At 39.1% G+C, this 27,356-nt stretch overlaps 2 protein-coding genes across 3 annotated transcripts in view; one reads left to right on the top strand and one right to left on the bottom strand.

The window, feature by feature from the left end:
* The window catches only part of C8H4orf17 (chromosome 8 C4orf17 homolog), a 130,722-nt gene that overhangs the window by 79,103 nt on the left and 24,263 nt on the right, over positions 1 to 27,356 (bottom strand). The window lies entirely within an intron of this gene.
* On the top strand, positions 7,903 to 24,780 carry LOC131203427 (alcohol dehydrogenase 1B-like). Of its 2 annotated transcripts, none has more exons than XM_058193619.1 (9): positions 7,903 to 8,028; positions 9,197 to 9,298; positions 10,735 to 10,873; positions 14,977 to 15,064; positions 15,172 to 15,382; positions 16,597 to 16,860; positions 20,605 to 20,740; positions 23,362 to 23,500; positions 24,507 to 24,780. In XM_058193619.1, exons 1-9 carry the CDS (start codon positions 8,011 to 8,013, stop codon positions 24,550 to 24,552), a joined length of 1,143 nt encoding a protein of 380 aa, XP_058049602.1. In that variant the 5' UTR covers positions 7,903 to 8,010; the 3' UTR covers positions 24,553 to 24,780. The 2 variants fall into 2 exon arrangements, with proteins under 2 accessions (XP_058049602.1, XP_058049603.1); XM_058193620.1 differs by lacking the exon at positions 20,605 to 20,740 and adding an exon at positions 18,956 to 19,091.

Below are 27,356 nucleotides of genomic sequence, written 5' to 3'. Positions count from 1 at the left end.
TGCCATTTGTCAGAAATGATATAGGGTTTCCTGCTTGGGCAGGGGGTTGGACTAGAAAACCTACAAGGTCCCTTCCAACTCTGTTAATCTGTTCCCTGTAATTGTCTCTAGATAAACTGTGCATATATACACATGGATAGATGTGCAAATATTTTATATAAATAAGACCAGCAGCAGCTAGCTATAATAGATAGCTTTGTGTGAATTTAATTGGAACAACTGTTGTATTCAAGTTCTTTTAATAACTTTAATCAGTTCAGAGCTTGCATAAATAATTGAGCTATATCTAGAAGGCTTCATTTATAAGATTTAGATATGTTTTCCAAACATTCAGTGTAACTGAGTTAAGATATAAAAATTTTATAGTAGATTTATAAGATGCTCTGAGGCCACTTTGAATGTTCACAGAGGAACAGAAGAACATTAGAATTATTAATATAATATAATATAACAACAGAGTTGGAAGGGACCTTGGAGGCCTTCTAGTCCAACCCCCTGCCCAGGCAGGAAACCCTACACCATCTCAGTCAGATGGTTATCCAACATTTTCTTAAAAATTTCCAGTGTTGGAGCATTCACAACTTCTGCAGGCAAGTCGTTCCACTTATTAATTGTTCTAACTGTCAGGAAATTTCTCCTTAGTTCTAAGTTGCTTCTTTCCTTGATCAGTTTCCACCCATTGCTTCTTGTTCTACCCTCAGGTACTTTGGAGAACAGCCCGACTCCCTCTTCTTTGTGGCAACCCCTGAGATATTGGAACACTGCTATCATGTCTTCCCTAGTCCTTCTTTTTATTAAACTAGACATACCGAGTTCCTGCAACCGTTCTTCATAAGTTTTAGCCTCCAGTCCCCTAATCATCTTTGTTGCTCTTCTCTGCACTCTTTCTAGAGTCTCAGGGTTTTTTTTACATCGCGGCAACCAAAACTGAATGCAGTATTCCAAGTGTGGTCTTACCAAGGCATTATAAAGTGGCACTAACACTTCACATGATCTTGATTCTATCCCTCTGTTTATGCAGCCCAGAACTGTGTTGGCTTTTTTAGCAGCTGCTGCACACTGCTGGCTCATATCTAAATGGTTATCCACTAGGACTCCAAGATCCCTCTCACAGGTACTATTATATAGTACCTATGCATTTTGGGGTTTTTTTTGCCTAAATGTAGAACCTTACTTTTTTCACTGTTGAAGTTCTCTGAAATATATTTCTAACCATCAAAATATAATAAATTACCCCAAAAAATTACCAAAACTAACTACACTTGTAGGCTATTAAATTTGAAGTTTCTATTGGTATCGCTTATAAGTCTTCTGGATAGCTATCAAAAAAATTAGGTTGAAACAAATAGAATTAACTGCTACACAGGTAGTCCATAACTTTCAACCATTTGTTTAGTGGCTGTTCAAAGTTGCAATAGCATTAAAAAAAGGGACATGACCAGGGGTGAAATCCAGTAGGTTCTGACAGGTTCTGCAGAATTGGTAGCGGAAATTTTGACCAGTTCAGAGAACCGGTAGCGGAAATTTTGAGTAATTCGGAGAATAGGCAAATACCACCTCTGGCTGGCCCCAGAGTGGGGAGGGAATGGGGATTTTGCAGTATTCTTCCCCTGCCATGCCCACTAAGCCACACCTACCAAGCCACACCACGCCCACCAAGCCATGTCCTCAGAACTGGTAGTAAAAAAATTTGGATTTCACCACTGGACATGTCCAGTTTTCACACTTACAGGCATTGCAAGAGCCCCACAGTCATGTGATCTAAATTCAGGCACTTGGCAACTGGCATGTTTTTATGACAGTTGCATTGTTCCGGAGTCATGTGAGCACCATTTGTAACCTTCCCAACTGGCTTCGGACAAGCAAAGCCAATGGGGGAAGCCAGATTTGCTTAATGATCATATGAATCAATTAACAATGGTAATATTCACTTAATATCTATGTCAACAAAGGTCATAAAATGGAGCAAATCTCACTTAACAACTGCCCTGCTTAGGAATGGAAATGTGGTTGTAAGTCAAGGACTACCTGTGTTAATTAGTGTGCGTTTTCAGTTCATAAGTGATGATAATTGATGGATGGGTTGGTGGATTGATGGATGGATGAACAGATGGATCTTCCTGATAAAACTGAAACAAATTTATAAAACCCATAAAGGCACAAAGCGAATCAGATATATATTGATGGCCCATTCTAATCTGTAAGTTCTCTACTAAGGAGCTCAGTTTTTAAAATTTCCCTAAATGATATCTAATTTTCTTTGGAAAACTGTCCAGAAAGCTAATGCTGCTCCGGAAACATAGTATCTCCTAGCTCGACCCCTTTAACTTCCTGGAAGTGATGGACTACTAACTGTTTCTTCTCACATAGCTTTACTGGGTGGTCTGATTCGGGGGTGAAATCTACTTACCTTCCCATGTGGTTCGGAAGGGTGCACTCCGCACCCGTGCGCGCATCCCAAGAGCGCTTGAACCCTCTGTGCATGCGCAAAACCTCCTGCACATGCGCAGAGACTCAAAAACAGGTTACTTCCTGGTTAAAACCAGGAAGTAATGATGTCTGGGCAGGTGGGTGGAGCCTCGCACTGCCACCATTACCGGTTTTCCGAACCACACACCGCCATCGCTTACCGGATCGGCCAAACTGGGAGCATTTCACTCCTGGTTCAGGAATCAGACCAGGAGCATTTCATGCCTGGTCTGATTCCTGTTAAAGTGTGCAATCCAGATCCTGGCAAAATGTCAAGCCATAAAAGGCATTATAAATAAAAACTAGTACTTTAGATTCCAGCCAGAACACTTTAGAAAGCCAATGCACAGCTTAAAGCACAGCTGTTGCTTTCAAAAGCAGGCACAATTTAGCACATAGGACCAGAACTTCCCTGTGATCTTCAAAGTCATCCCCATTGTAGAGTATATTGCAATAGCCCAGCCAAGTAATAACAACAGTATGAGTACCGTAATTGTTGCTAGATTTTCCTGCATTAGGAAAGTATATTGCAATAGCTCAACCAAATAATAACAACATCCTTGAGTAATTGTTGTTAGGTTTTCCTGCACTAAGAAGTAGGGTGAGCTAAGAGTTCCCATCAATGGGAAACAGACTGCCCACAGAGCTTCAAAAAAACCCCACTTGTCTCATGTTTCAAATAAATTAATGCAAAACCAGAAGAGATCAAACTTCTTGGCAGACTTTGGCAAGCAAAGACGCCTCTCAGGTCCAGATTTGTGAATAATGTTGAATGGGAATGGAAAAGAATACATGTATCAGATAGGCAAGGTGTCGGCAACCTTAAACACTCAAAGAGCCATAAAGGTCCTAACCAGAAGCCCCCCCATTCAATTCTGGAGCCAACCAGAAGTCCAGTTCCCGCACCACACAGTCTCCTCCTACCACAGCATCCTTTTTCCTCTACCCTATCAATTGTGGAGCCGACCGGCGACAGGGAGCCACAGCAGAGGGATGAAAGAGCCACATCCGGCTCCAGAGCCGCAGGTTGCTGACCCCTGAGATAGACAAAAAGTCAAGATAACTTCACCTCCATCTACTGAAGGGCTGTCCCAACGGTGCTTTTTTCAAAAGGCAACTGGACTTTCTGGTTTTCCTTTGAAGACGTTTTTCTTCTCATTCAAGAAGTTGAAGAAGGTTGTTGTCCCACCTTTGAGACACCCATGACCTGGATGACTGAGAATCTCCATATAGACATTTACTGGCAAGGGCTGGCAAGATGCCATGAATATTTCAACATAATCTGGATTTGCCTAACAGTTTAGATAAAGAAGCAAATATATATCATATGTAATATAGCCGCCTGAGAGCATTGTGCAAGGTGTTCTTCTATAAATCTATGATATAATAGGACTTAAAAGGTTTCTTTTTAAAAAAGTGTTTTCAATGTTGCTCTCGTTCCTTAGAAACAGACTTTTACCCAGCTACAGTTTTCTTTCTTCCCTTCAAATCCTCAAAAGCCATTTTTTAACCACCTGACATTCTTAAAATGCTCATCGTTTCCAATGCAAAATCAAGTGGACAGTTGTTGCTCAAATGAATAAATTGATTACAGAAAAGATGTTACCCTACATTTATTGGTGACTGAAAGTCTCTTATGAACTTTTTGCATAAATATGAAAAACAAAATGAATTTGTGATTTATGGTTTTGATGGTTAGTCAGGATAGACTATAGAAAGAATAGTGATCTAACTTTAGAGAGAGATAAAATATATTTGTACTTAACACTGGTGTGAAGAATATCATAAGCCATTTCTTTATATTCATTTTGTTTCCTTTCCTTTTGTTTTTCTTAATTTTTTTTCATGTACTTTTTGCTAATTCTTTGATTTCTTTTTTTTTTTAATTTCTTTTTTTCTTCCTTCCTTTATATTAGTTTGAGGTTAGTTTTCATCTTCTGGTTTAATTGTTTAAAAATAAAAATTATGTGCAAAAAAAAATGCTCAGAATTCTCCATGAACCAACCAGCTGGCTACTATAATAAATAAAATAATGGCAAAGAGCAAAATTGGTTCTAGACCACAACTTGCCCATCCTTGACATTATCTTGCTACATTTGTTTTTGCAACAAAAATACAAGCCTGATCCTTGCAAGTTAAATGCAGATAGAGAACAAACTCTGGAAGACAGGGTGAACCTGTAGAAGGGCTCTGGAGCTACAGAGCAGAGTCACAGGTCCAATTCTGGATTAGCACAAATTAGTTCTATAGAAGGAATAACCGTTATGATTTTCTTAAAAGAAAATTTATAGCCAGGCTTTCAACTAGTGCAGCTTTTTCAACACAGCCAGGTCTGTGTGGGAATCTAGGGAGATGCATTCCTAGTAGATGTTGAAATGACCATGATAAGGATTCCTAATAGCTCTTGACCATCAGGTTGGAATTATGACTTTCATTCAGTTCTAGCTATGGTCATGTGAGTATGTTCTTAGGAACTCCTTCATGCTTCTTCCCCCAACATATCCTATTTCCTTTTTGAATTCTTTCCCTTTTTGTAACGCTAAGTATGGGGTTCACCAGCAAGAAATAATTGAAGATTCTCATAAATCACAAATGCTTTTTGGTTGCCTGTTAAAAAAGAACTTAGATGTGTATTCAGTTTCAAACTGTTGCAGATATTCCTTCCCACACCCAATCCATATTACTTGTGAGGCAAGACTTTAGGGGACTTCATCTTTGTTTTAAAGAAATGACATCCTTAAGAACTCATACGAGATGAAAAATGTGGTACATTGACAGTGGATCATTTCCAAATAGCATTACACTATCAAAATCTTATGAATAGATTCTCCTTACTTGATGAGCAGTGAGCAAATGTATAATTATATACCAACTGCACATGGAATTTGGATAGACCAGGGGTCTCCAACCTTGGTCCCTTTAAGACTTGTGGACTTCAACTCCCAGAGTCCAAAGCTGGCTGAGGAACTCTGGGAGTTGAAGTCCACAAGTCTTAAAGGGACCAAGGTTGGAGAAGACCCCTGGGATAGACCATTCATAAGTAACCTACTAGCAATGTCAGCTGGCCTGGCTTAATCATCAATTTTACTCTAAAGTCAATAAGTTATACAATGTGGCCAAAGGTCTTCAGTTAATAATGTTTGTCTAATTTCCAGAAATGTTGAAATATTATCAGGATGACACAACATTTATTCCGCTTCTTGCTTCTTAGTCATTATTTCTCAATGGGCTCTCTGTAGAGACTCAAAAATAGCTGAGCTTCTTTCTATCCATGTAAACCAGAGTGAAGACAAAGGAATCACTGCAGTAACATAAACAATGTATTAAAGGGTCTTCCCTCTGTTGTCTCAGTCATCCAGCAAATCTTTTGCTGTCTATAGAATACCGGAGAACAAAAAAGCTAATTAAAATTAAAACATTTCCGCCACTTTCACAAGACAAATCAACATGCAAAAAGACCATTCCCTATCACCTTAAGGCAGTGAAAGCTAACTTTTTCAACAACGAGTGCCAAAAAGGGAGCATGCGCGTGGGCTCGCCTGGGTTGCAAGTAACCCAGAAGAGGAGCTGCCCAGGGCGCATGCGCGCACCCGAAAATGAACTTCCGGTTTCCGGTGCACACATGTGCACTGGCCAGCTAGTCTTCTGGGTTTCTGGTGCACATACATGTGCACATACATGCGCGATGATCACGCAGAAAAATGGAAGACCAGCTCTTCCAGTTTCCAGCACTGCTGCATGCACAAAGGCCAGCTGATCGTCACACGGGCATGCATGCCAGAAACCTGGAAGAGGAATGCGTGGCGACACATGTGCCTGGCAACATGGCTCCATGTGCCACTTTGGGCACACGTGCCATAGGTTCGCCATCATGGCCTTAAGGTAACAATAAAATAATGGAAGTTAGAGGTGATTTTCTAATAGCAAATAGGTGAGGCTTAAAAGCAGGGGGCCATGGTTTTAAACTGAGGCTGGAAACATGTGGGATATAAGTGTATCTGCAACAATAAAATAAAGCAACAAAACTGGAAGGTGGTGCAGTTGTGATGTCACTCTCCTTTCCTTTATTGAAGGAGGAACATCGCATTTTATGGCCTCTTTACAGGTTTCACTCACCCGGCAACCATATAAGCCATTTCAGTATGAGTGACGCGTTGTATATTGGATACAAACATTGCTTTTAAGCACCTCCTTACAATTCCTACCTTTTGTCCTATTATTTAAGAGCAAAAGTTCAAAAGTATAAGCTTACCAACCAAAGTATAAGCTTACCAGCAGCCAACCAAAGATTCCCTCTGAAACTTACAAGCGCAATTGTACTCCGTGGTCTCTGTCTATCAGCAACTGCCATTCAAAAAGAAGTATTGAGAATAGTGTTCCGCTCTATAAAACAACAATACAAAGTCCAAATTCTCTTTGTAGGTCCATAAACCATAAATATTGCTTTCGGCCTTCCATTTTACGGCTGTCACTATTTTTGGAGTCATTCCAGAGCGTAATTATGCATGAAGTGGCATTTACTTTAGTATGTCTTGATACTCCTAGTTCTATTATTATGAAAGAGGGAGATTTTTTTCCTTTGTTTTTTATCTCTCAATCACTGTCACTCCAAACCAGGAGTGTCAAACTCAAGGCCCCTGGGCCAGATCCAGCCCGCAGGGTGCTTAGATCTGGCCCATGGGGCCACCCTGGAAACAGTGAAGGACCAGCCCACAGTGCCTCTGCCCGTGAAAATGGAATGGCCCTCCCGAGCTCCGTTTTTGGCTGTGATGGCCTTCTGCAGTGCTCTGTCAGTCGAAACAGAGCTCTGTTTTCGCTGGCAGAGCACTACAGGAGGCTATCGCAGCCAAAAATGGAGACTGGGAGTACGGGGCCTGACATGAGCGATGTTGAGCTAGCTATGCTCACCCCGGTCTCGCCCACCCAGCCCCCAAGGTCAAACACAACCTTGATGCAGCCCTCAATGAAATATACTTTGATATCCCTGCTCCACACAATGCATAAAAATCAATAATCACAATTTTTTCTAATCTGAAAATCTCATTGTCATATTCTCAAAGTAAAGTTGCTAGAGCTCTCCAATCACCATCTTTTACAATTCTACAATATATTTTTTTTAAAGTCAAGAACCAGAAAGTACATTATTTCATCTGCAACCATACCAGACTGGTAATTTGTTTTCTGTGCTTTTTCTTGAGCTTGCCAATGTATTTGCATTTTTCACAAGTGCCCATGAAAATTGCTGTTTCTTGGTCTTATGTAACACAACTCTTGATACATTACTTGTCTGGTTAATAATATCTATACTGAAGCTAAAAACTCCTGGTAATCTATAAATTTAGTTGCCTAATTGTTTGATATTACAAAACACCCTGATTAGATTAGTCAAAGTAAAGGAGTGGTTAAGTTGGTTGGGTGGAGCTGGGAAAGTATTATAATTAGCTGAAAAGAAGTAAGCTTTTTGCAATCCATATTTTGACGGCAAACTGTTTTGCACCAAGTAGAATAGCCTAGAAGAGGTGAAGTGTGTTACAAAGGACCATGAGCACTGCAGGGAAAGTAAGTAAACAATTATTTCTTTTAATGGTGATTATTCATTTCTGAGATATACCACAATATAGAATTGTTTCCACTGTGGTTGGCAAATTGCCTGATCCTAAAGTTTTCCTGTATCCCCCACTCACCCTTGGCACTTTTTTTGTCAGTAGCACTCTGAAAAACTCTTACTGCATTTAAAACCATTCATCATCCTGGTTGCTCTTCTCTGCACTTTTTCTAGAGTCTCAACATCTTTTTTTTAGTGTGGTGACCAAAACAAGATGTTGAGACTCTAGAAGAGCAACCAGGATGATTAGGGCTGTCTGTAGGCTAAAACATACAATAAACGGTTACAGGAACTGGGCATGGCTAGTCTAGTGAAGAGAAGGACCAGGAGAGAGATGATAGCAGTGTTCCAATATTTGAGGGGCTACCACAGGGAGAAAAGGGTCAAGCTATTTTCCAAAGTACCCAAAGGCCAGACAAGGAATAATGGATGGAAACTGAACAAAGAAAGATTTGACCTGGAAATAAGAAGACATTTTCTGACAGTGAGAACAATCAACCGATGGAACAGCTTGCCTTTAGAAATTGTGGGCGCTTCATCACTGGAAGCTTTCAAGGGGAGATTGGACTGCCATTTGTCAGAAATAGTGTAGGGTGTCCTGCTTGGGTGGGAGATTGGAGTAGATGATCTACAAGGTCCCTTCCAACTCTGTTAATCTGTAAATCTGTAATTCCAAAAGTTCATTCCGTCCACAGCACAGAGGTAGCATTGGAGGTGAGAGTCTGTTCAACAAATACAAATCTCACGTGTCCATTTATATTTGGTGGACTTAAACTCAATCCTTCGGTTCCTGGCTTTTCTTTTTAAAGTAAATCAATCCCATTCTAATTAAACAAGAAACATTTCAATGGCTTGCCAACACATGGAACAGAAAAGAAGTTCAAAAGAACTACAAAAGAACTACAAAATGTTAACATGGATAATTCTATAGCATATCTGATTGTAGGAAAAGGGGTTGTCAGAGAAAGAATTTGGTTGGTCAAAACTGAGCTCAACAGTCAGCTAGGAAGGAATGGATTTTGGATGTCAGAAGAGTAGGCTTTCCTATAAATGCCTGATTAATCAATGAACTAATGAGTGTCTTCTCTTAGAATAAACCTTCTCTTGCTTCCATTTTCTTAGGTAATCAAATGCAAGGCAGCAGTACTCTGGAAACCTAAAGAACCACTTAGTATTGTGGAAATAGAAGTAGCTCCACCAAAAGCACATGAAGTTCGCATCAAGGTAAAGGAAATAAATCTATGCGCAACCATCTCAAATGGGATATGTTGAGGCAAGTGGTGAAATGTAAAATTTGTTACTACTGGTTCTTTAGGCGTGGCTTGGTGGGCGGGGGGTGTAATGTGACGGGGTGGGCATGGCCAACTTTTTTTTTTAACTTTTAAAAGCATTTTTTCTACAACCTCTTCAGCCACAGAGGTTGCAAAAAATGCTTTTAAAAGACTCTGACAATCCCAGCTGAGTTGCCTGATCGTCAGAGGTTTTTGTTTTCCTTTAAAAGCATCTTTTTTTGCCTTTAAAACAAAAAAAAAGTCTCTGACAATCAGGCAACTCAGCTGGGATTGTCAGAGCCTTTTAAAAGCATTTTTTCTACAACTTCTTTGGCTGAAGAGGTTATTAAAAATGCTTTTAAAAGGCTCTGGCGATCAGGCAACTCAGGTGGGATCTCCAGAGCCTTTTAAAAGGATTTTTTTTCTGGTGAACTGGTAGTTAAAAAAAACTATCAGTTCCTCTGAATAGGTATTTCTGATGATCAGCTGTGCAGCAGGGTTCAGCTTTGCTAAAAAGCAGGAAATCCTGCTTTCTAGCAAAACTAAATCACGCACCACAGCTGATCCCCCCTCTCGCTGTTCTACTTACCTTCCCAAGCCTCCTTTTGGCACATATTGCGCATGCGTGTGTGTGCAGCATGTGCTAAAAGGAGACTTGGGAAGTTAAGTAGTACAACGGGGGGATCAGCTGTGCAGCGCAGTTTAGCTTTGCTAGAAAGCAGGAAATCCTGCTTTCTAGTGAAGCTAAATCGCACGCCACAGCTGATCTCCCCTTGCTTCTACTTACCTTCCCAAGCCTTCTTTTGGTGTGCATGCGTGCGCAGAGTGCACATTTGGTGTGCACTGCTCATGCACATGCAGCGTGCACACAGTGCGCATGCGCGGCCAGCGAACCAGTAGCAAACCTGTTCGGATTTCACCACTGAACGCAGGCTTCCCTTTTTTTGAGATCAATCAAATATTGATTTGTTAGTTTCAACAGGAATTGACTGACCGTCTCATCAACTAAACCTGACATTATAAGATTACATAACTGGTCCAAAGTCACACAGCCAAGTGTCATGCCTGAGGCAGGAATATTACTTACAGTCTTCTGGTCTCCAGCCTGGAGCTTTAACCACTAGACCAAACTCTCTCTCTATTTTTGTTATCTCGCTTTTTAAAATGAATGAGGTTTTAAAAGTGATTCTTGCAATCTTTAAATAATTCCAATACTTGTGGTTTTTTTTTAATTAACTGCATTTTTCTATGGAAAGTTACCAATTTTAAACATTGTACTTATAGCTCTTCCTGAAAATTGAGGTTGAAGGGTTTAACAGAAAAATGATATTACTGTAAGTAAAGCCTAAAATAATGTACTCCAATGAGTTATCTTCTACCTTTTTCTAGATTTTGGCTACTGGAATCTGTGGCTCAGATTCCCACATTCTAAAGGGTGTTACAAAGGCAAAGTTACCTATTATTCTTGGACATGAAGCAGTTGGCGTGGTTGAGAGTGTGGGGGAAGGTATTACCAGTATGAAACCAGGTATGGAAATTGAGTGCAAAACCTTTCCCAGTAAAGAATAAAATCAATAAGGTAATTAACCACTAGAAATTAAAAATTACATACAGGGAGGTCTCGACTTACAACCATTTGTTCAACAACCAAACAAATGACTGTTTTTCACACTTACGACTGTTGCAGCATCCCCATGATCACGTGATCAAAATTCAGATTTATTTATTTTATTTATTTCTTTATTTTATTTGTCAATCATATATAAGAGAACAGGAAAAGGAAAAACATAATTTGGATACATGAAAAGAGTAAGTAAGAAAGGAATATTAGGACAGGGACGGTAGGCACGCAGGTGCACTTATGCATGCCCCTTACAGACCCCTTAGGAATGGGGTGAGGTCAACAATAGACAGTTTAAGCTTAAAGTTTTGGGGGTTTGGGGAAGAAACTACAGTCAGGTAGTGCATTCCAGGCATTGACTACTTGGTTGCTGAAGTCATATTTTCTGCAATCAAGTTTGGAGCGGTTTACCTTGAGTTTGTATCTATTATTTGCTCGTGTATTGTTGTGGTTGAAGCTGAAATAGTCATTGACAGGTAGGACATTGTGGTAGATAATTTTATGTACTAGGCTTAGGTTAGATTGAAGTCTGCGTAGATCTAAGTTGTCTAAGCCCAAAATTTGGAGTCTGGTGGCATAAGGTATTTTATTGCGAGCAGAGGAGTTGAGGACTCTTCTTGTGAAATATCTCTAGACTCTCAATTGTATTTATGTCCGATATGCAGTGCAGGTTCCAGACAGATGAGCTATATTTAAGCATTGATCTAGCAAATGTTTTATATGCTCTAGTTAGTAGTACAATATTACCAGAGATGAAGGTTAGGTTCATTAGGTTAGAAGGCAAGATTAGATTAACAACTCTTAGTGCCTTTTTGGCAATGTTGTTACAGTGGGCTCCGGCACTTAGATCTTTAGAAATGAGTACTCCAAGGTCCTTGCCAGAATCATCTACATGGTCATGTCCGTCTAATTTGTATTTTATGTTCTGATTTTTTATTTTTTTTTGCCAATGTGCAAGACAAAGCATTTGTTGGTTGAGATTTGAAGTTGCCACTTGTTAGACCAATCTGACATATAGTCAAGGTCTTTTTGAAGGGTAGTTGCATTGTCTGTGGTGTTGAATAGTTTAATTTCATCAGCGAAGAGAACACAGTTGCTTTTAATATGATCACAAAGGTCATTTATGTAAAGTATGAAGAGTGTTGGACCTAAAACACTGCCTTGGGGAACACCACTATTAACAGGTACAGGATTTGATAGAGCGCTTCCTATTTTGACACTTGTTGCCTGTTTGACCGGAAGGCAACTATCCATTTATATAGGAATCCAGAAATGCCATAGGATTTTAGTTTTAGAAGTAATTTGTCATGTACCACCGAATCAAAAGCTTTACAAAAGTCTATGTAAACTGCGTCTATTGCTTTGCCCTGATCAAGATGTGTAGTCCATATGTTTTTGCAAAATAGTAGCTGTAGATTACAGGATAATTTTTTTTCTGAAACCAAATTGTTTGATAGAAAGTAGGTTGTTCGTCTCTAGGTGGAGAGTAATAGATTGGTTAGTGATTGATTCCATGACTTTGCAGGTGACGCAACATAAAGAGATTGGTCTGTAATTTTCAACTAGGCTAGCGTCTCCCTTTTTGAAGATAGGTTTGATCTTGGCTTGTGACCATTGGTAGAGCAAGGTGCTGATACTGAAAGATTTTTCAAGAATTATACTTAGAGGTTCTACAATTGCAGTGGAAAGCTTTTTTAAGAAGTATGCATATAGTTCATCAGGTCCAATAGATAGAGATGGTTTTAGATTGCATAGTGCCTTTTCAGTGTTGTCTTTTGTAAAATCAATATGTACAAGATCAATTGTAATTGTCTGTACTATGGCTGGGAAATATTGAGTGTGTGTGTGTTGTTGCTGTTTACAAAGACCGAGCCGAAGAACGTGTTAAGGAGATTGGCTTTAACTGTTTCATCAATATAGTCTTCGTTGTTTGGTTCTTTTAGAGCTGGGATGGATCTCGAATCTTTAAGTTTGTTGTTTACAAAATTATAGAAGGCATGGGTGGATTTTGTGCATAGAAGATTTTCTTCTTGCTTGATGTGATAATTGTTACATTTAGTCTTTATTTGTTGGCATAGGTTTTTGAAGTTAACTACATAGTTAGTTTTGTTTTTTCACCAAAAAGATTTTTTTCTGGATTGTAATTTCATTATTGATGGTAGTTGATTGATATGGTATTATTGATATGGTAGTTTAATTTTTCTGGTTTTGTGAGATATTAGTGGTACATAAAGTTTAATGAGTCTTTTGACTTCGCGCAAGAAAATGTTGTAATGGTCGTCAGCAGTATTACAGCCAAAGAATAGAATTTGCCAATCAAGATATGAGTTCATTGTCTATGAGATCATAGTTGGCTTTTTTAAAGTTATAACAGGGAATCCCATCATTATTATTTTTGAGAGGGTGTTAAGTTGAGACAAAAGTCAAACATACTGTGGTCGCTGTTGGAGAATGGTTCTTTTATTTGTAGTCTATAAACTGAATTTAAAAACTGTTGCAGAAGATGAAATCAAGGCAGTTGTTGAGTCTAGTGTTGTTAGTTACTAGTTGAACAAGTCCTAGATTAGTTACAGTATTGTACAGGGCTGCATGTATAGGTTTAGTTGTACATTCATTTAGGGCCCAATTAATAAGTGGTAAGTTAATGTCAACAAGAAAGATTATTGGGGGTGGGCAGGAGGCTGCCCAGGTTAGTAGTGAAGTAACTTGTTCACATGTTCGATGTCGTAACAAAGTAAGAATCAAAATGTGGTATTTAAGGAAAAGGTCACAGACAATGGTCTCAGGAAGAGCAAGTTCCCGTGTAATTTGAATATTTTTTTAGATGTAGAGACTTTTTGTAGAAGATAGCAACACCACTTCCTCTATGGATTTCACAATCTGACCAGTAAACATGATAGTCTCTTACTGTAGTATTGGAGTCAGGGAGGGATGTATTCAGCCAAGTTTCACAGACAAATATAATGGCAAATATAGCTGTATTTAGTAAGAGGAGGAATTTGGGTATTTTATTTACAAGGCTTCTTGCATTAAATAGTTTGTATTTATGATCAGTAGTAGTTGATATAGAAGAAGTCAAGGGTGTGCGTGCCTAGTTTTGGATCATGGGGGGTTGGATGGAGGAGGATTGGGTATTAGGATGTGGGTTGTGGGACTTTCTTTTGACATAGTCGGCATGGTAGTCAATATATAAATCAGTATGTCCTTGCTCTTGACGGTCTTTTAAGTTCTGAGCAGAGTTCACGGGAATGAATTCTTTGCAATATGAATAAATTGGGACGTGAGTGAAGTTTGTTATGGCTGATGTTGGTTTTGGCGATTGAATTTATCGTATGTTTGAATATGCGTTTGATGGACTCATTTTTGCAAATAACTGCAAAATCGTGGAGCTACTGAGCCATCGTTGTATTTGAATTCAGGGCCATCTCTTGAAATTTCGATGATGTCATCAGGGGAGATGTTTGGTTTATTAGTTTCTTATAATGTTGCGAATCTTAGTGATATCATCAGATTCGTCGTTGTCCTCCAGGCCAAATAAAATACCATTTGGACATCTTTGATAAGTAAGGTCATATTATTTGGTGGGTTTGAATTAATTGCTGGGTTGATGGTTATTTGTAGATGTGATTGAGGTAGTTGTTGTTGAGTTGAGATAGTATTTTGAGGTTGTTGTTGTTGAGTTGAGGTAGTATTTTGAGGTGGTGGTTGTTGAATTGAGGTAGTATTTTATATAGTATCTTGGCGAGGGGGCTGGCCAATGATCATCAAGCTTTTTCCCGCTTAATTTTTCCCTCCAAAATTAGTTACATAGCAGGCAGGTTGGTAGCAATTGTTTTTTCTGCAATTCTAACTATCCATTGAAGTCTGTGTCTGTCTTGTTGGGTTGCAGAACCAAATCAGACAGTTATAGAAGTGCAGATGACAGACTCAATAATTCCTCTGTAGAATACTGCCACTAAGCTGTCTGGAAGTTTCAAGCCCATTGATAATGATCTTTTTTTCATTCTCAGGAGACCAAGTCATTCCCATTTTTCTGCCCCAATGTGGCAAATGCAGTACTTGTCTGCATCCTACAGGCAACCTCTGCAAGATTGATCGGTGAGTTTCTGTTCTGACTTGTGGCACTACTGTACTTTCTTGTCCTGCCTGATAACCCCATGATCGATAATTCTGATTTCCCCTGCCATGTTTTTGAACCTTCACAGAGGGTCTGGATTAATGGAGGATGGCACCAGTAGATTCACTTACAAAGGAACACCACTGCACAATTTTGTTGGTACCAGCACTTTCACAGAATATACTGTAGTACACGAGGATTCGGTTGTCAAAATTGATCCTGCAGCACCTCCTGAAAAAGTGTGTCTTATCAGCTGTGGGTTTTCTACTGGCTATGGTGCTGCCATAAATGCTGCAAAGGTAAGCTTCTTATATCTCCATGTTCTAGGTCAGGATAGCGGTTCTGAACCTTTTCTTCACCACGGACCCACTTTAAATACCTTTTGCGGTCATGGACCATGGCCATGGACCTCCAAAGCCTAACTCAAGATTTAAATGATAATATTTCTTCAAGCCTTCTCAGACGCCCTGTGATGGCATCGCATGCCCCCAGAGGTCTGCAGACCACAGGTGGAGAACCACTGTTCTAGGACATGTCACATGCAGCTATAATGCCATATATCTGCTCATAATGGTTTGACTTCATTTTAATTCCATGATGGAATTAGACATTTCTATAAATAAAAATGTTGGTGGCTGCAGGCCAGTGTACACTTTAAAAGTGTACCAGGCCTGCCAGGCCAAGTTTTTGTTTTTATTTTATTTCATTTATTTGTTTATTTTGTCAAACATGTACGAGATAACAGGAATAAGTATAAACATGGAGATACAGGAAATGGGAACAAATAAATGGGGACAGTAGGACAGGGACAGAAGGCACGCTGGTGTGCTGGTGCATGCCCCTTACAGACCTCCTAGGAATGGGGTGAGGTCAACAGTAGACAGTTTAAGGTTAAAGTTATGGAGGGTTGAGGATATAACAACAGTCAGGTAGTGCATTCCGGGCATTGACCACTCTGTTGCTGAAGTCATATTTTCTGCAATCGAGTTTAGAGCAGTTTATCTTGAGTTTGTATGTATTGTGTGCTCGTGTATTATTGCTGTTGAAGCTGAAGCAGTCATTGACAGGTAGTATGTTGTAGTTTTGTGTAATTTTGTGTACTACGCTTAGATCAGACCGTAGGCGGCGTAGTTCTAGGTTGTCCAAGCCTAAGATTTCAAGCCTGGTGGCATAAGGTATTTTGTTGCGAAATACCTCTGGATTCACTCAACTGTATTAATGTCCAATATACAGTTGAAAATTGAAAGGTAGAAGAGATTATTTGGGGGAGATTAGAGATATTGATGAAAAACAATTTGTCTAGTTAGCCTTGTAGAAAGTAGATATTTGTGACTGGTTACATTTTATAGCAGCCATTCAATGAATGTGCAATTCTTTCCAGGGTATCATTTTGTGATCATACACGTGAGACCCTCTCAAAATTGCATATTGGTCCATATCTTTGGACCGAAAGAGATTCATTAACCCTGTTAGTACATAACCCATAATGCTCCATTTTTTTATGCTAACAAAGGTGCGGCCTGGTTCTACCTGTGCTGTTTTTGGACTCGGAGGAGTTGGTCTCTCAGCAGTCATGGGCTGCAAGAAAGCTGGAGCTTGCCGAATCATTGGCGTTGATATCAACAAGGATAAATTCCCCAAGGCTAAAGAAATCGGTGTCACAGACTGTATCAATCCCAAAGATTACCAGAAACCCATCAACGAAGTGATCTTTGACTTGACTGGGGGTGAAGGAGTAGAATATTCCTTTGAAGTCGTTGGAAAACCTGAAATCATGGTATGTGCATTAAGGAAGTACCACAATGGAAGAACTGAAAGGGACATGGGAAAGAAGTTATCTTTTACTAAAAGCCAACATTTCTGTGGCCTTTATTGAAATAATCATTGCAATAATTGTAGGGTGCTAAGTAACAAAATGCAGCAGGGATTTTATCTGGGGAAACCAGTAATAGGGCCTGGCCCTGTTTACTCTATTTTCACCTCAACGGGAATGGCTGCAGGCAAAGAAACCGCTTACTGTATTTCTTCTGCATCCTATTACATATAGTCACAGCATTTACTGCACCTTTCAATTTGGTAAAGGAGTCATGTGATTAGGGGAGCCAGTTTCAGTGGTGTGATTCAACCACTTCACACCGGTTCAGGAGAACTGTTTGTTAACACTTTGTGGAGTTCTTCGAATTGGCTCAATAGTCAAGGTGTGCCGGCCGGCTGGCCTGCCTAACAATTCCAGTAGCTCACACACACCTCAGACATTCCTGCTCATTTGTAATTAACCAAAGGAAAGGAAAAGAAAAAGAAGAAATAAGCACATAGCCATTTCCTTACCAGAAAAATTCTAGCCCCTTTAAAACTCAGGCTTAAAGTGCAAAAGAGTTTTTTTCCCCACTTTCCCCCCCCCCCACTTCCAAGAACCATTTAACAGGTGAATAGTTAGTTGCAATAACAAAACTGCAGGAATGCAGTCAAGATAGAAAAAATAGAAATTTACAGATCATACAGATTAACAGAGTTGGAAGCAGGGGTGAAATGCTCCCGGTTTGGACTGGATCAGCTGATCCAGTAGTGATGGTGGCGGGTGGTTCGGAGAATCGGTAGCAAAAATCCTTCCCCCCCTCCCGCCCATGTCCATCCAATCACCCGGTTGCCCACTTGCCACTTCTTTTAAAAAATGCTTTTAAAAGGTAAAACCAGGTTCTGATGATCACAGCTGAGCCACGCGATCGTTAGAACCTCTTTTTTTTACTTTTAAAAGGATTTTTCTATAACCTATTCATTGGGTTGTAAAAAAATGCTTTTAAAAGTAAAAAAAAAGATTGTGTGCCACAGCTGATTCCCCACCCCCCCGTACTGTTCTACTTACCCCATGCCTCCTTTTGGCATGCACTGCATGTGAGTGCGCACGCACACTTCGCATTTGGTGCAATGTGCGCATTGTGAATGCGCACGTGCAGTGCGCATGCACTGCCAGCAAACCATTGGTAAACTGGTTCAGATTTCACCACTGGTTGGAAGGGACCTTGTAGGGCATCTAATCCAACCCCCCCACCCCTGCCTATACCATTTCTGACAAATGGTAATCCAATCTCTTCGTGAAAGCTTCCAGTGATGAAGCTCCCACATTTTGCAAAGGCAAGCTGTTCCATTGGTTGATTGGTCTCACCCTTAGGAAATTTCTTCTTAGTCCTAGGTTGCTTCCCTCCTTGGTTAATTTCCATCTATTGTTTCTTGTCATGCCTTTTGGTACTTTGGAAAATAGTTCGACCCCCTCATTTTTGTAGGAGTCCCTTAAATTTCCTGACAGAACAGTGGAACAACTTGTCTCCAGAAGTTGTAAATGCTCCAACCCTGGAAGTTTTAAAGAAGAGACTGGATAACCATTTGTCTGAAGTGGTGTAGGGTTTCCTGCCTAAGCAGGGGGTTGGACTAGAAAAGCTCCAAGGTCCCTTCCAGCGCTGTTATTCTATTCTAAATATTGGAACAGTGCTATTTTATTGTGAGTTGAACTAAGGAGAAATTTCCTATGGGTGAGACCAACCAAGCTGGCCATGACCACCCAACTGGTCATTAAGGCAGAGAACCAGTTGTTAAATTATTTGAATCCTGGCCAGTTTGGTATAGTGGTTAAGGCACCATAGTAGATATAGGAGACCATGAAAAAAAGAAATTGAAAACTTTTGTTCTGCAAATTACTTCATGGTAGTTTATCATACGAAGGCATTGCAACAACAGACCATTTGAGGAGATGATATTATTGATACATTTGGAATAATAAAATCCTATGTGAAAGGTCAATGGAAGAAGAATTGTGGTTGGAGTGGTAAACATTGACTTTGGCTTGATTCAGGTATATGTCTTTGGGTTGACTTTAGGTGGCTGCCTTGAGTTCCTGTCAAATGAATTATGGAAAGTGTATCATTGTGGGAGTACCACCTACGGATTCTACGATGACCTTTTCTACAGGACTTCTCTTCACAGGCCGCACTTGGAAAGGAACTCTATTTGGAGGTAGGGCCCCTATTTGGCTATTAATACATTCTCTCTTTTGTACCCTTTACTATGAGAAGCTCAATATTACCAGTATAATATAGCAATAGCATATAGACTTGCAGTATATACCGCTTCACAGTGCTTTTCAGCCCTCTTTAAGTGGTTTACAGAGTCAGCCTATTGCCCCAAACAAATCTGGGTTCTCATTTTACCCACCTCGGAACAATGGAAGGTTGAGTCAACCTTGAGCCTGATGAGATTTGAACGGCCAAATTTCAGGCAGCCGGCAGGCAACAGATGTACTGCATTCTAACCACTGCGCCACCATGGCTATACCATTTCTGACAAATGGCAATCCAATCTCTTCGTGAAAGCTTCCAGTGATGAAGCTCCCACATTTTGCAAAGGCAAGCTGTTCCATTGGTTGACTATTCTGCCAGAAAATTTCTCTTTGTTTCTAGGTTTGAATCTTTCCTTGTTCTTGACAGGATTAGGTCAGGGAAGGAGATTTAAAAAGGTGAATACAGACCAGGAATTTCTTGTCAGAGTTCTTGTGTCTTTTTAAATACACGTTCTAATTAGCAGAATTGATGTTATTAATTTGTAATAGGGTTGAAATGCCGTTTCTATGTTTATGTATTTTGATCCTGATTTTCAGTATTGAAGAGTTAGCTTAAAGTATTAGATTGTAAAGATTTCAAATTATCTTGTAACTGTATTGCTTGTGTGTGATGGAGCATCCACAACTTCTGAAGGCAAGCTATTCCATTGGTTGATTGGTCTCACCCTTAGGAAATTTCTTCTTAGTCCTAGGTTGCTTCCCTCCTTGGTTAATTTCCATCTATTGTTTCTTGTCATGCCTTTTGGTACTTTGGAAAATAGTTCGACCCCCTCATTTTTGTAGGAGTCCCTTAAATTTCCTGACAGAACAGTGGAACAACTTGTCTCCAGAAGTTGTAAATGCTCCAACCCTGGAAGTTTTAAAGAAGAGACTGGATAACCATTTGTCTGAAGTGGTGTAGGGTTTCCTGCCTAAGCAGGGGGTTGGACTAGAAAAGCTCCAAGGTCCCTTCCAGCGCTGTTATTCTATTCTAAATATTGGAACAGTGCTATTTTATTGTGAGTTGAACTAAGGAGAAATTTCCTATGGGTGAGACCAACCAAGCTGGCCATGACCACCCAGTCACATGACCACCCAGCCATGACCACCCAACTGGTCATTAAGGCAGAGAACCAGTTGTTAAATTATTTGAATCCCACCCCTGGCCAGTTTGGTATAGTGGTTAAGGCACCATAGTAGATACAGGAGACCATGAAAAAAAGAAATTGAAAACTTTTGTTCTGCAAATTTCTTCATGGTAGTTTATCATACGAAGGCATTGCCACAACAGACCATTTGAGGAGATGATATTATTGATACATTTGGAATAATAAAATCCTATGTGAAAGGTCAATGGAAGAAGAATTGTGGTTGGAGTGGTAAACATTGACTTTGGCTTGATTCAGGTATATGTCTTTGGGTTGACTTTAGGTGGCTGCCTTGAGTTCCTGTCAAATGAACTATGGAAAGTGTATCATTGTGGGAGTACCACCTACGGATTCTACGATGACCTTTTCTACAGGACTTCTCTTCACAGGCCGCACTTGGAAAGGAACTCTATTTGGAGGTAGGGCCCCTATTTGGCTATTAATACATTCTCTCTTTTGTACCCTTTACTATGAGAAGCTCAATATTACCAGTATAATATAGCAATAGCACTTAGACTTACAGTATATACCGCTTCACAGTGCTTTACAGCCCACTCTAAGTGGTTTACAGAGTCAGCCTATTGCCCCCAACAACCTGGGTCCTCATTTTACCGACTTTGGAAGGATGGAAGGCCGAGTCAACCTTGAGCCTGATGAGATTTGAACGGCCAAATTTCAGGCAGCCGGCAGGCAGCAGATGTACTGCATTCTAACCACTGCACCACCATGGCTCATTATATAATAGATAGGTGATGGGGATCAAGACCAACTTAGCTTACAGACTGTCAGTCATCTCAATGCCTAAACAGCTAAAATTCTGTGTATCATCTTTTCCCAATCACTTACTTTTCAGTTTCTATCATCCCCAAGTGGTTTTGCCTATGGTTTCATTTGCAGCAACACTGTATTTCAACATAGTTGGAAAGCACCAGATGAGGAAGAGGCTCATTGCATTTAATGTTCTGTCATCAGTATATTGGATCTAGATACTGCAATTTGTTCTTAACATTTTGCTTGCAGTCACTGGAATCTTGGCAGACCACTCTTGTTTAAAAATAATAATATGGTTTCCTATTACTTTGAGGCAAGAGACAAACAAAAACGGTTAATGTTAACCTACTTTAAGAAATAAATGCAATTACTGAACCCAGAAATAAATGTGGAAGGGGAAAAAAATGAAAATCCTATCTTTGTCAACCTATATTAAACATCCCATCCATCCATTATGAATCATTGACCCATCAAAGCAATCCTCACCCCATGCCCCATTAGAATAGAATAGAATAGAATAGAATAGAATAGAATAGAATAGAATAGAATAGAATAGAATAGAATTTTTTATTGGCCAAGTGTGATTGGACACACAAGAAATTTGTCTTGGTGCATACGCTCTCAGTGTACATAAAAGAAAAGATACCGTCATCAAGGTACAACACTTACAACACTTAATGATAGTCATAGAGTACAAATTTAACACTTAATGATACAATACTTAATGATAGATGTAGTCTCCTGCCACCAAAAGGTTGTCCCATACTTGATCTTCTGTCACCAAATCATAGAATCAGATGTAGTTCTGCTATTACTCACAAGTAGGGGTTAAATCCAGCAGGTTCTGACAGGTTCTGGAGAACCGGTAGTCGAAATTTTGAGTAGTTCAGACAACTGGCAAATACCACCTGTGGCTGGCCCCAGAGTAGGGTGGGAATGGAGATTTTGCAATATCCTTCCCCTACCACGCCCACCAAGCCACACCATGCCCACCAAGCCATGTCTACAGAACCAGTAATAAAAAAAATTGGATTTCATCACTGCTCACAACCCCAATTGCCCTTTAAGGAAAGATAGAGGAGAACTCTCATCATTTCTCTTACACGGTTGGCTGAACAGCTGGCGGTCATCCAACAACCAGCAGACTGTTACTTCTCCTGAAACTAGTTACTAAAAAGACCAACAAAGTCCTTTCAAACACAATAATAAATTTCCTAAATGATTACGTTTAAATAAAACAGGATCCAGAAACTCTACCAGAATTTCAATATGTCTTGATATAAATTGGAATATCTGACTCCTTCAAGGGATGTTTTTAAAAACTTAAAAGCAGGAGTCTCAGGGAGAAGAACATATTAAGTCAAGTAGCAGAGTTTCTGGAAAAAGAGTTTAAACATTTTGCAGTAGAATTTTTCTGATTCCCTAAAGTTGCTATCTTTCAGGATATTATTGTTGCAGGCAAAAAAAAAAAATCTGGGTTATTTTTTTCCAAAAAGAAATTAATATTAGTTGCAGAGGAAGTGAGTACTGAGTCTGGGGAATATCCCAATTGCCCTTTTCATAGCTCTAATTATTTTTTATTTTTTAAAAAGATTCAGAGCACCTGCATTATATAAATGCAAATTGTACTGAGAGGCAGAGAAAAATCCATAAGAAATAGAGTTCTCAAATTCCTTATGAAGCCATATGGTTGTTATAATGGTGCTACTATTTACTTATTCATATCGACCTTTCTCAATTTAATATTCTCCAGAAATGCTAGACTTGAACACCAGCATTTCTCAGACAACGTGATCCAACACTTATGGAACACAAGTCCAACACTTACGGAAAACACTAGGTCAAGGAAGGTTGATTTTCAATGATGGTCCAGGAATCTTTACAAAGGACAGACATGATAATATTGTCAATTCCCTAATACTTTCCTCAATGCATAGAAACAAATATTGAAGCAAGAGCTTTAGAATGGGTTGGTTCCTACTCCTTGCCCTCTGAGAACCAGGATTTCAAGAATGAGGAATAGATAGGATCATAGAAATTTGAACAGAGTCCATATGTTATCCAATACAGGAAAAAGTCTGTAATTTATATTGTGAATTCCTCAATTGATAGCAAACGCCTCACCTCTGGGATCAGCAGTTCATCTAATATCACATGACACCTAGTCCATTTTTATTAAGAGTTACTGCCTCAAGAAAAGCTGTAGAAGTGCATTTTAAATGACTTTGTAAAATTAATGCAGTATCTTTATATCCTTTTTTACTTTCAGACTGGAAAAGTAAAGATACAGTTCCTAAATTGGTTTCGGATTTCATGAACAAAAGGTTTAGCCTAGATCCATTAATTACTCACACTTTACCATTTGATAAAATCAACGAAGGTTTTGAGTTGCTTCACTCAGGAAAAAGGTAAGACTTCCTTTTAAAAAAAAAAAAAGCTTCCCCCACCCAGCTTAAAATGCATAAATATGGTCCAAAAGATAATGAATTGTATTACGTACTCACATAATTAAAAGTCAAAATTCATATTGAGGAATTGTTTGTTTTGCCAACAGAAACTTTGCAAAATAGCTACATGCCTTGAGTTTCAGGCAAAGTGCCTAAATCCTAGAAAGAAGAAAATTGTACTAAGAGAATTTGAAGAAAATATTACTGGCTTTGCTTAGTTGCACAATTGGGATGATGTAACAGAGGTGATCCCGATGTTGTGCCTGCAACCTGAATTTTTAATTCCACTCCAGAGACAACTCCCCCATTTTTTACAGAAACTAGATTTAGGTTAAAGTTTTCAAATACTTGTCATTTTATACTGAAAAATTGATTTTGTTGTCATTTTAATTATATTAGCTATTCTGAAAATTTTGGCTAAAGATGACAAATCAATGAATACTGTGTATTTCAGTTCATTATTAATGAATAAAGGCACCAATAAGGTGATAATCAATTGAAATCAATGCTGATAATTATCTAAAAGATTAAGAAATGTCACAGGAAAAACTGATGCTTCCACATATTTGTGTGAACATTTGCGCCACCGAATTATTTCTTCCTTATACTTTCTATCAGAAGGCTGACATTGTTATTAGGGCTGTCTTTTATACTGTAGAAAAAAGTTGAGTAGCGGAGTGCCTCATTTACAAAAGAGGATACAGATTTATCTATGCTATTAATTTTTTCACAGAAATAATGGCATGTTAGAAAGGTTTACTTTTGGCAGAATTCATCCATTTTCCTCTGTTTTTTTCACCCTCTCTTTAATCTGCCTTGAAAGTTCTTACAATATTAATCTATTGATAAAAATAGTCATGAACAGTTATTATCACTGACCTCACTTAAAGTCTAAATAAAATTTCTTGATTTTGCTAAGAAAAGAAATAACCACATTTAAATATAAACTTTTTTTCTGATGTTTCAGCATCCGCTGCGTCCTGACGTTTGGCTGTGGTTCAGAAAAAAAATAGAAAACTACCATTTCTGTCTCTGAAATCCACCAGAAATGCATTATGCAGCATATATACTTCAATAAGCCGAGTCAACAGAAACAGAATTATTTCTTTTCTTTCTCTTTTCTTCCCCTTCTGGTTCATGTGTTATTATTACTGCTGAATTTACCCGCAAGGAAGACAACCCTGAAATTAAGGCAGTCCCACACGAAAACAAAGTTTAGGCAAAATATAGTTATAAACATGCTTAGCATTCCTGTGTTTTGTACACTTTCCCTATTTCATCATCTTCTGCCCTCACTCTCTCTCGTGATTGGTTAATTATGTGCTCCTAAAAGACAGGGGATTTCTAAAATTGTATGCATGTGTGCTCATAACCTTTTTTTCTCACAAATTATTTTCACTACATAGACAAATAGATAAATGCAAGGCCAATGAATAAGGTTCAGTGGCTCTTATAGATAGGGAAACAGGTGTAGTCTGGTGCTTTGTTGAAGTTGTAACTCATCCTATTCTAAATTAAGCTATATTTTTCAGTCTGTTTGCAAGGATGAAATAAATTCAGAGAGATGTTTCTGTTGGGTTTCAAGTCCAAGGAAACCCATGCACATTTAGACTTCACTAAGTCTCATTGTTGAGTCATGCCGGCCACATGACCACGGAGACGTCTTCGGACAGCACTGGCTTTTCAGCTTTGAAACGGAGATGAGCACCGCCCCCTAAAGTCGGCAACGACTAGCACATATGTGCGAGGGTACCTTTACCTTTAAGTCTCATTAATAGGTCCCATTTAAATATACTCAGGGCTTCTAGTTATATTGTCTATCAGGTAACTCATTGTCCTCACATTTCCCTCCTACCCCCTGCCATTTATAGATAAATGGGTTCGGGGAAATACTCATCATCTTGGTTAAATGCAACAACTAAGCAAACAATTAACCACATTTAAATATAAACTTTTTTTTCTGATGTTTCAGCATCCGCTGCGTCCTGACGTTTGGCTGTGGTTCAGAAAAAAAATAGAAAACTACCATTTCTGTCTCTGAAATCCACCAGAAATGCATTATGCAGCATATATACTTCAATAAGCTGAGTCAACAGAAACAGAATTATTTCTTTTCTTTCTCTTTTCTTCCCCTTCTGGTTCATGTGTTATTATTACTGCTGAATTTACCCGCAAGGAAGACAACCCTGAAATTAAGGCAGTCCCACACGAAAACAAAGTTTAGGCAAAATATAGTTATAAACATGCTTAGCATTCCTGTGTTTTGTACACTTTCCCTATTTCATCATCTTCTGCCCTCACTCTCTCTCTCGTGATTGGTTAATTATGTGCTCCTAAAAGACAGGGGATTTCTAAAATTGTATGCATGTGTGCTCATAACCTTTTTTTCTCACAAATTATTTTCACTACATAGACAAATAGATAAATGAAAGGCCAATGAATAAGGTTCAGTGGCTCTTATAGATAGGGAAACAGGTGTAGTCTGGTGCTTTGTTGAAGTTGTAACTCATCCTATTCTAAATTAAGCTATATTTTTCAGTCTGTTTGCAAGGATGAAATAAATTCAGAGAGATGTTTCTGTTGGGTTTCAAGTCCAAGGAAACCCATGCACATTTAGACTTCACTAAGTCTCATTGTTGAGTCATGCCGGCCACATGACCACGGAGACGTCTTCGGACAGCACTAACTCTTCGGCTTTGAAACGGAGATGAGCACCGCCCCCTAAAGTCGGCAACGACTAGCACATATGTGCGAGGGAAACCTTTACCTTTACCTTTAAGTCTCATTAATAGGTCCCATTTAAATTTACTCAGGGCTTCTAGTTATATTGTCTATCTCATTGGTAACTCATTGTCCTCACATTTCCCCCCTACCCCCTGCCATTTATAGATAAATGGGTTCGGGGAAATACTCATCATCTTGGTTAAATGCAACAACTAAGCAAACAATTAAACATATTAAATATACCAAAAGCTAGATAATCCAATAGCAGTCATGATCTGCAGCAAGTTTAACTACTTCCAATTCTAGAAACAGAGATTTATTTTACCACCATTTCTGTGCTTTTATTTTTTTTTCTCCACTTTTTTGAGCAGCAGGATGGAATTTATACTTTTATAAATTCAAGATGGAAAATGATACACGGCTTTTTATTTAGTGTAAATATTAACAGCTTGTCGAAGTTCTTTTGTCATTTTTAATGTTGTGGGATTAGAATTTTTTTTCAAGTATTAGTAAATAAAAGAAAGAGAGCCAGTTTGGTCTAAAAGTTAAGGCGCCAAGCTAGAAACCAGGATACAGTGAATTCTAGTCCCACCTTAGGTATGAAAAGTCAGTTGGGTGACTTTGGGCCAGTCAGTCTCTCTCAGTCCGGCTCACATAACAGGATTGGTATTATGGGTAAAATAGCAAGTATAGTGGGTAAAATAGCAAGAGAAAGTACATTAAGTACATTCACTGGCTTGAGTTATTTATAGAATAATGAAGGAAGGATAAAAAATAAATTGGCATTATTGAATTGCCTCCCATGTAGTGCTAATCTAACCCAATAAAAGTCTGTGCTGACCAATTGGCCCCCATCTTCACCCATATTTTCAATAAATCACTAGAGATGTGCTATGTTCCTTCTTGCTTCAAACGCTCTACCATCATCCCAGTGCCGAAGAAGCCCACCATCAAGGAACTGAATGACTACAGACCAGTTGCTCTAACATCTGTAGTCATGAAAACCTTTGAAAGGCTAGTGCTTTCCTACCTGAAAACCATCACGAATCCGCTTTTAGACCCCTTGCAATTTGCATACCGAGCAAATAGATCA

Source organism: Ahaetulla prasina, chromosome 8 (genome assembly GCF_028640845.1).
Source record: "Ahaetulla prasina isolate Xishuangbanna chromosome 8, ASM2864084v1, whole genome shotgun sequence".
In the NCBI taxonomy this organism is placed as follows: Eukaryota; Metazoa; Chordata; class Lepidosauria; order Squamata; family Colubridae; genus Ahaetulla; species Ahaetulla prasina.
This window is presented reverse-complemented; position numbering and strand designations above follow the sequence as displayed.

Excerpts from the sequence above, each read along its gene's own strand:
- LOC131203427 (XM_058193619.1), top strand. Across the intron at positions 9,299-10,734 it reads CACATGAAGTTCGCATCAAG|ATTTTGGCTACTGGAATCTG; the intron begins GTAAAGGAAATA and ends ACCTTTTTCTAG. Across the intron at positions 15,383-16,596 it reads CTGCCATAAATGCTGCAAAG|GTGCGGCCTGGTTCTACCTG; the intron begins GTAAGCTTCTTA and ends ATGCTAACAAAG.